Raw genomic sequence first — 9996 nt, forward strand, 5'->3', positions numbered from 1 at the left:
TTACGCCACGGTTCTGTGGATTCTGATTGGTCTGAAGGTCATTACGTCTCTAGATGTTGCTGTAACAAAGTGTTGTTTTGTAACTTGAATGGAAATTCGAACCCGTTTTTCTTGCACAGTGTGAGATTTCTGAGGGAAACAGCAGATTTGAGCTGCACTCCATTACAGATAGATGAAGCCGTGTGATTGAACTGATTGGAGCATCTCAGGTTTTGTTACTTGACTGGTTCTAAAGTTGATTTCATATAAATTGATGTTTATTGGAGTCATTTTGTTCCAATTGTATTTCTGTTGCCTGCTCCGTGTGCTCCATTTTCACCCCATGCTTTAGTTTGGGTTGTAACTGGTTCACTGGTTCCTCTGGAGGTGTTCCGCTCAAGACTCTGCTGCCCTTTGCTAGGTGATCTGTTATTGTGCTTGTTATCTTTCCATCTTTTATGCATCTTCTCATAAATAATATCATCAGCGCATGGGGTGTAACGGTATACAAAATTCACGGTTCGGTACGTAGCCCGTTTTTAAAATCATGGTTCGCTTTATTTTCGGTACAGTTTGGGTAAAATCCAAAACATAAAATTGCTTGGGGTTTTGGGTTTTTTTAATACGCAGTTTTTTATTATTATTATTATTATTATTATTATTATTATTTTATAATATGAATATGTGTAAATACAAATTCTTGCTAAAGGTAAATAATATATAAAAAATATTTTGTACAAATAAAATATACAATTTATTAAGAATAAATTCAATTAATGCATTAATTAATGTTTATTATATTGATTAAATTGGCACAAATTATATTGATTAGATCAAATAAAATAAATGCATAAACGACATAATTTAGTTTACACTTGTTAGACCCAATCTGGGTAACACAGATGTGTATATAAGTGCGTACGTGTGTGTTTTATATTTAATTTTCCATAAGACTTTCCTACTTAACTGTACTATTTATTTCAGCATACTTTAACAAACGTCTTCATTCCATCCTTCATTCATCCTTCACACAGGAATTATCAGGAGTGAGTATTCACAGTGACACTGCGCTAACTCTACTTTCTATTTTATAGCCCCGGCATCGTTATGTAATCGCATCCGCTGTATAGCAAAATCTATATCGTGGCACAACATAATACCGGTGAACACTTTCCTACTGATATAGCTCCCATCTCACCACTTACTACATACAGCTCCATATGTAAAGATACAGTACACCATTCGAGATGCTCGGCTTTAAGATCTCGTAGTGTTTGCTCAGTTCAAATTATTTTCCAAGTGCTTACTGATTGCATGTTTGCAGCACCTCGATTTTTATTATACTTTGAAAATAGGCTTCCACACAGAGGACGAGAGGTGTCTTTCAATCACACTGGGTTTTCACTCACGTTCTTTTTCAGGGTCTTTTTCTTTTTTTTTTACTTGAAGAGCTTCTCTTAATGAAAATGGTGGTTTTATCTTTGTCCCCTACAATGTACCTCATATATTAGATGTGATTTTTATATTTTTTTTAACAGTAATGATAATAATAGTAGTAACAATATCTCACATTTTATTCCAGACCCCATTAGTTGAGCTGAATGTGTGCTGATTTAGACGTCGTCTCATTAATCAGATAAATTGTATTTTAATTACTGGTTTTATTATATATACCACAGTCTTGCATGTGAACTCATGAGAGTCTTCTTTTGCCTGTTAAAGAAAAGTGTGTGTTTTTTGGGGTTTTTTTGTCTTCTGTTCCATAATTGTGAAAATTGCCTTCAGTGTTGCATAAGCTAAATCACATGGGTATTATCTACCTCTCAGAGAGAGAGAGAGAAGGAGAGAGAGCGAGAGAGAGAGCGAGCGCTGTGGGCCATTTGATAAATGGCTTCATAATCATTAATGTGTGAATTGCATAAACGTTAAAGTGGTAATGATTTCCTGTTTATTGAGCTTTTAACAAGGTGTGTGGGTGTCTTTTACAGATGTTGGAGAAGATCTTCTGAGGATGTGTGAGAGAAATGTGCATTTGAATCAGCGATTCATTGCAGCTTCAGGTAAAGTATATCAATACTGTGAAGGTGGGTAAGTGGGTAAGTGGGTACGCAGGGGCAGGTACGCAGGGGCAGGTACGCAGGGGCAGGTACGCAGGGGCAGGTACACAGGGGCAGGTACGCTGGTACGCAGGGGCAGGTACACAGGGGCAGGTACACAGGGGCAGGTACGCAGGGGCAGGTACGCAGGGGCAGGTACGCAGGGGCAGGTACACAGGGGCAGGTACGCTGGTACGCAGGGGCAGGTACGCAGGGACACAGGGGCAGGTACGCAGGGGCAGGTACACTGGTACGCAGGGGCAGGTACGCAGGGACGCAGGGACACAGGGGCAGGTACTCACGGGTCAGGTACGCTGGTACGCAGGGGCAGGTACGCAGGGGCAGGGTGTTGGATTGGTAAATCGGCAGATGTTTAATGAGATTAGGTAGTTTGGTGTTTGGGCAAGAAGGTAGTTAGGTAGAGAGGTGGGTAGGTACAGTAGGTGTAACAGGTGTAATCAAAACAGCAGGTAGAAATGATGGAATTTTTTCTTTTTTTGTCTGTTTTTGTCAGACAATTGTGGTGTGAAGGTTCGACAGCTGGACTGGACCTCAGACGATTTCCTCACAGGTCTGATCCTCTAACTACACCTTCTGTTTTAGATCAGTGTGTGTGTGTGTGTGTGTGTGTGTGTGTGTGTGTGTTTTACATAAATATTGATTTATATATTGATTGAAAATGTATTAAATATTGATATTGTTTGTTGGCTCGTGTCACTTCCAGATGCAGAGTCAGAATTCGGCTGGAGTGAGGACGAGATATCGGACCTCCACGATAACACCACGGTCATCATCGCTGCAGACGGTGAGCCATCCCAATCACGAGGGTTTTTTTTTTTTTCCAACTTCAAAGAATTTCATTCAAACAGAATAAAACTTTACAGAATCCCAAAATCCCTGCAGCTGAGACGCTCCTGTCTCACTGGATCATGATGTCCTGTATATGAACTTATTGGGAGAAATCTGATCATTCTGTGTGAAATCAGACATTGTGCACCGCCATATACAGCGAAATGGAATGATCCTCGTTTCATATCACGTCTGTGAGGATTCGACTGTGAGATCGGTCGTCTAATCAGGTTCCTTCTATTGAAGCATCGAATCTTCCCCTATTTGGGGACATCATTCTCAGATTCTCTCTCTGTTTCTCGCTCTGTCTCAGCCACACGTCCGGTTCAGACTACAGAACCAAAAAGCGCTGGTGTAAATATATCACTTAATTTCATTTAAAATTGTACTTGTGTCCATGGAATCCTGTCATTTTTTTTTCCTGGGATAAATTTGCGTTACATCTACGCTTATTATATTTTATTTTATTTATTTATTTATTTATTTGTATTTTATTAATTTATTTGTTTATTTATTATTATTTTGTTTATTTATTATTATTATTATATTTTATATATTTATTATTATATTTATTTGTTTGTTTATTTATTATTTTGTTTATTTATTATTATTTATTTTTTATATATTCATTATTATTATATTTTATATATTTATTATTATTATTATATTTTATTTATTTAAATGGCATCAAAAATGATTACGATCCCGAACACAAAAAAATATATTTAATTAAATCTCTTAATCAGGTTTTAATTACTTTTAATAACATCATTATTTAATCGAATTGTTTTGCAAACACTTCAGTAACTCTGCTCCATCAGAGCGCTCATGTTGATTGTTTTCCTGGACAATATTGAGTGATGAGATGTATCTTAAGACACGGCTTCGAGAATCTATTGCAATCACCAGACTGTAAAGTAGACCCTTTCACGTGCCACCAAAAGCTACATTGGCAGGGAAGTGTGTTTCTTTTCTTTTTTTTTTTTTTTTTACGCCCCATTGAAAATAAAAATGCGTGTGCACCACAGTGAGCTAGTTTTCCACAGAAACACTTATTTAGGCTAATTTTCTAGGTTCTGTGTTTGAGACTCAAGATCAATGTTAGAATATCCTCCACTCTTCTGGCCAGATGTTTCAGTGGAGATTAATTTAGCTATACGGGTGTTAGTAAAGTCAGGTATTGATGTAGGTGAGGTGAGGAGGCCTGGGGTGCAGTCAGCGTTCACATTCTTATCACAGATGTTCAGTAGGACTTCACTGTGGAGATGCAGAGACCTGGCAAACCTTCACGATATACTTATTGAACTTGTTTTACTTTTATTATGTATTGAAAATGAAATTGTATCTGATTGAACTTCATTCTATCTGATGTAAAAAATATTTGATATTTATTATTATTATTATTACAAAAAATTGTATTCCCTTCTTCCAAGTGTGCTATGACGATGAGCTCAGCGACGCCCTGTTTCGGACTCTCTATCGCATTTCCAGCAATCTGCTTCACCCCAGCACCGCCTACATCAGCATCGAGAAAAGGTCATTATTACAAATCGGTAAAAATAGTACGGATGTTGGGAACCTTTCTGTTTTTGCTTATTCCACTGAAGTTTTCTGTTCAGACTGTAATTGAAGTGTCTGAGCAGGTTAAGGGTCTTGCTGAAGATTTAACAGTTCATGGCTCCTGTTTTCACTTAGTTTATAGCAGCTATAAACATCTACTTTCTCTGTAGAAGGTAACAGATTTTTTAAAAAACAAAAACAGCAAATTGTTTGTGTTGATATGAAGCACTGACACTGGAGACTCCTTCCATAAACGTTCAACATCTTACAGAAAACGTTGAGGCATATTTGATATATATTAAATGAATTGCATTCGTGTGGAAAATTGATTATAAATCAGATTATAGAGTTCTTGTGTAGCTGTGGTATAACTCATTATAACATTCCTGATACTCTTTTTCTCATTCAGTCATTCTTTATCTTATTAGTGGAACATTCCAGAAATAAAGAGACCCAGCAGGTGCTTTAAAATAACATCAAAGCCACATGTGTGATTCTCATCCTGAACATCAGGGTCACAGTGGTGAAGGTGTGAGTCGCAGGAGTGGTGGTGCGAATCGTGTAGCGTGATAATGAGAAAGTGTCTTCCGGCTGCTTCTCCGTTAGGCTGAACTTCACGCTGAGCCACATGGACGTGTCCTGCGAAGCATACGATCATTTCCGCCGCTGCCTGGAGCAGCTCGCCGAGCCGAAAGAGAAAGAAACGAGGTTCACTGTGTCACCGGTGTCCTGCTCCTTCCCTCAGTTTTTCCAGTACGACCGAGTGAAAGAACTGGTGTGTTTAAAGACCCAATATTACAGATATATAACTCTATAAATATCATCAGTCTGCACCGGAACACACACAAAACAGTGGGGCAGAGCACATCACTCAGATCTGATCTGACTGTTCTTTTCCCTCTCCCAGATGCTCGCTCTCTCTCTCTCTCTCTTGCTCTCTCTCTCTCTCTCTCGCTTTCTCTCTCTCTCCCTCTATCACTCTCTCTCTTTCTCTCTCTCTCTCTCTCTCTCTCTCTCTCTCTCTCTCTCTCTCTCTCTCTCTCCTCTATCACTCTCTCTTTCTCTCTCACTCTCGCTCTCTCTCTTGCTCTCTCTCTCTCTCTCTCTCTCTCTCTCAATCACTCTCTCTCTCTCTCTCCTCTCTCTCTCTCTCTCTTTCTCTCTCGCTCTCTCTCTCTTGCTCTCTCTCTCTCTCTCTCACGCTCTCTCTCTCTTTCTCTCAATCACTCTCTCTCTCTCTCTCTCGCCTCTTTCTCCCTCTTGCTCTCTCTCTCTTGCTGTTTTTCTCTCTCTCTCTTTATCACTCTCTCTCTCTCTCTCTCTCACCGCTCTCTCTCTTTATCGCTTTCTTTCTCTCTCGCTCTCTTTCTCCCTCTTGCTCTCTCTCTCGCTCTATCTCTCTCTCTATCTCTCTCTTGCTCTTTCTCTATCTATCTATCTCTTGCTCTCTATTTCTTTCTCTCTCTTTCTCGCTCTCTATCTCTCTCTCTCTATCTTGCTCTCTCGCTCTATCTCTATCTATCTCTATCTCTCTCTACTTCTTTCTCTCTCCCTCTCTCTCTATCTCTCTCTATTTCTTTCTCTCTATCTATCTCTATTTCTTTCTCCATACTGTATTGCTTTATAATACTATGAAGAGAAAAATTGAGTAAGAAGAAAATTTGCTTAAAAAAAAAAATATTAGAAATGAGATCGTTTTCTTTCTCCTTCCCTTTTTGTCTTTCTTTATCACTCACTCTCCCACCAGGTGATTTTTCTTTTTATAATTATTTGATCAAGTATCGATCATTTTCTGATAACATTTAACCAATTTTAATATAAAATTGACGTATTTTTTAAAAAGAAAGTAAAATATGAAGTTGAAATTATAGTAATATTTATAAAAAAAACACTTCTTTTACATCTTTGTACTGAATCTTTGTCATTGTTGGGGTTTTTCAACATGTTTAAAAGCGATAAATATTTTGAATAATTAAAAAAACGTTATTCTATTTTATGAAAATTGTATATTTATAGAATGTTTAGTTTATTAGAAAAATATTTCATAAATAAAATGTATTTTATTTATATTTAAACAAATACTTAGGTTGAACATAAAATATTTATTTATCTATTTTTTTATAAAACGTTAAAATGTTTACTGCTCAGTGTATTAAACCCACTTCTCTGTATATTCTGATGATTTTGTTGTATCACTCACCTCCTAATTTCACCAAATCTAATGAAATATTAATATATAAATATTTTCGTATCATACAGGAGCTGTGGAAAGTGTCTGCTTGTCCCTTCAAAACTACATCCAGCTCAGCATCCTCACAAAGTCCTGATGAAAACGATGCAGCACTGAAGCTGAATACTAATCCAGAGTTCAGGTCCAAGAGTTGATGGTCAGCTTTTGAGTGTTTGAGAAATAAGTGCAATAAGTGATACATGAATCCCCGATGTGAATCCTAATTTTGTGATTACCAAAGGTTTTATTGTACAGGATGAAGGTGGTGGTGAGAATTTTAGTTTATTTTTTTAGCTATGGATTGTGCTTTTTCTGTTTTTTAGATGTTTTGCTTCCAGTTGGAATTTCATGTTTTGGATTTGAAGTTCATATTTAAAATGCATTGTGTGGTTTTACTGAGATTTTACTGAGATACAAATCAGAGGGCAGATAATTAAAATAGAAATAAGTTAAATTCAACTACAGAGGATAAATAGGCGGTGAAAAGTTTAGATTTAATATAAATGTAAGCAAAATAATGCTTTACCTTTTTTATGATGGCCACTAGATGGCGCTGGTTTAATATTACATTGAAAAAAACGACGAATTCATCTGAGCAGCTACAGTCGACTCTGTTCAGGTTTCCATTTATATTGCAATATTTTATGACTAGAGATGTTTAATTATAAATAAACACCTTCCGTTAAATCCTATTATACACTATTATAATTCTTTTGTTATAAGATTTTTATTTTCTCTGGATAATTATTTGGGGGTTTTTTTATTACACGCATTTAATATAGCCAAAAAGTCAAAGCCCAGGTTCTGTAAGCAGGTTCAAGCAGAACTAGGCAGTGTCATTACAAAAAAGAAAAGCAAGAAACCAGCCTATATGTGCGGGGCGAAATGAAAAGTGTGTGTGTGTGTGTGTGTGTGCTGGGGGGTGTCTTTTTTTCTTTTTCTTGTTTTTTTGTTGTGTCATCACCAAACACGAGTCACAAATGCGAGTCGACTCTCAATGTCCAAAGAACCGACTCCGCCCGGCTCGTTAGAAAACCGAATCGAGTGTCGGTGTTTTAATGAACTCTTCGTCATAAAAGTTTTTACTTTCACTAAAATCTGGGAGAAATGAACTGACTGACAGTGAGTTGACCTTCCACTTGGCAAGTGAAATAATGTTTCTGTCTTATTTATTGTTGTGGAGAGTTTATAATACAGTGTGTGTGTGTGTGTGTGTGTATTGTGCGGCGTTTAATTAAATGAACAGCACAGGAATAGAGATTGTGTAACGGGGAAAAAATATAACTAAAGTTTGATCTCAGTTTAAATGTAGTCCATATTTCAAGCCAAATTTAAGCATTAAATTGAGCAAACAATTTCCTTTTTCCCCGACACCAGTTTAATGAACAATTAAGAGACGCGACCATTTAACGGCCAAATCTCCAGCAGCCGCTCTGCTTCCTGCAGCTCTGTGGAGGTTCCTGCAGCTCTGTGGAGGTTCCTGCAGCTCTGTGGAGGTTCCTGCAGCTCTGTGGAGGTTTAGACTTTCATTATATTTACATTATTCAAGCCAAATACAATGTAGTAAACCCCAGTTTAAAACCCCAAACGAATCAATCTGAAGTGTTGAATATAAAGATTTGTTTCTTTCTGCAAGTTGAATCTAACTAATAAAGCAGATGTTTTGACAGCTGTACATGAAGCCATTTTAACCCTGAAACTATCTTAAGTATGTTAAAAGCTATCAGTGTGTGGAAACACTTAGTCTCACATGGCTTCTGAGAGACACGTACATCTTCTTTTGCTTATAATCAGAGGAGCCTAAACTTTCTCTATGAAGAGCCAAAAACCAGACCTTAGAATAAAATGTAAATATAAACTAATGCTATTCTATTTCCTGAGTTGAGTGAACTTTATAGCCAGAGGTGGAAAGTAATGAAGTAGATGTTCCTGGTATCAGCTCTTTACTTCACTATTTATTATTTATTTACACACATCTGTACTTTCTACTTCTTACCTTATTAAACCAGACTCGTTTCTTTAGTTTCAGCGCAGTTTCCTGTCACATGTCCTGTCCACGTCTCCCATACATGTGTAGAATGAGTTCGCATGTTCTCCAAATACAAAGCACAAAGTAGAACAAAACACAGCTCTATGGGTTTCATCTAAAACCTGCTGTTATTGCCTGAGGTGACGGTTTGATAGATTCATTCACTTCAATTCATGTTTATTTGTATTGTGCTTTTAACAATGGATATTGTCCCAAAGAAGCTCTACACAGATAATGTGGTGATGAGATGTTCTTTATAAGTGTGAGTTTGTCCCTGATGAGCAGCCGGTGGAGACTGTGGTGAAGAAAAAACTCCCAGAGACGGCATGAGGAAGAAACCTTGAGAGGAACCAGACTCGAGGGAACCTCATCCTCACCGATTCTCCATTTATTACAGATAAACGATGTTGAGGTGCAGTGATGGAGATCAGATGCAAATTGTAGTCCTGAATCAATGTAGCAGACTGTTGATTTTAACTACAGTCCATATTCAGATCCTCAAAGCTCTTCTGAGTTACTCCATAATTTCATGGAACCACCCAAGGCGTTAATGAGAAACAACTCCAGCTGCACAGAGTCGCCTCCAATCGAAGAGAACACAATCCAGAGGCAGGCCTGGATGAAGCCGGCAGGAACAGTGATCACTGGAACCTCAGGAGCATGTTTATCTCGACTGAGAGAAGAGAAGAGAAGAGAAGAGAAGAGTGGTGAGGGAGAAAAGGATATGGATGATCAGGGATCCTTATTGTTGTATTAAAGTTCTACAGTTGCATAGACACACAAGGGGCAGGCATGTCTCTCAAAATGATGAGTAGGTGTTTCCAAACGTCCATTTTTATAAACTGGTGATAAAAACATCTAGAAGGTTTCATCTAGAATTTTCTTTCTCCGTCCTACAATTTAGCAGGTAACGTTTCAGGCTCTTTAAATGGGTTCTATTAAATGAACGTTGGCAGTATTTTGTATTGAAAATGAACTCATTGCTGCTGTTGATCACATCTGAGATGTTCAGTACAACGTTGGGATGCTTTACATTGTTTTAATGAGATTTGAGACTCTGTGACTGCAGTGTGACAATCTGGGTGCTGCTAGAATAATAAGAATGAGAATTAGTGTTGTCTTCTTTAGGAAACTACTACTCCTCTTCTTTGTTTTCCAGCTGCTCCTGTTAGGGGTCTCCACAGCAGATCTGTCTTTATCTCATTTTGTTCTCTAAACCAACCCCCTACACGTCTTCTCTCACCTCTGCTTTG

At 37.7% G+C, this 9996-nt stretch overlaps 1 protein-coding gene across 4 annotated transcripts in view; it reads left to right on the forward strand.

Moving 5' to 3' along the window:
- Window positions 1–7406, forward strand: part of mettl22 (methyltransferase 22, Kin17 lysine) — a 16352-nt gene extending 8946 nt beyond the window's left edge. For all 4 annotated transcript variants that reach the window (XM_046865696.1, XM_046865699.1, XM_046865698.1 and 1 more), the window contains exons 6-11: window positions 1968–2039; window positions 2590–2646; window positions 2800–2880; window positions 4358–4460; window positions 5091–5259; window positions 6744–7406. In XM_046865696.1, coding sequence (XP_046721652.1) covers window positions 1968–2039; window positions 2590–2646; window positions 2800–2880; window positions 4358–4460; window positions 5091–5259; window positions 6744–6869 — 608 coding nt within the window. In that variant the 3' untranslated portion in view covers window positions 6870–7406. The remainder of the gene's footprint in view (window positions 1–1967; window positions 2040–2589; window positions 2647–2799; window positions 2881–4357; window positions 4461–5090; window positions 5260–6743) is intronic.
- Window positions 7407–9996: the final 2590 nt, after the last annotated feature.

The sequence above is a fragment of the Silurus meridionalis genome, chromosome 14 (genome assembly GCF_014805685.1).
Source record: "Silurus meridionalis isolate SWU-2019-XX chromosome 14, ASM1480568v1, whole genome shotgun sequence".
Lineage (NCBI taxonomy): Eukaryota > Metazoa > Chordata > Actinopteri > Siluriformes > Siluridae > Silurus > Silurus meridionalis.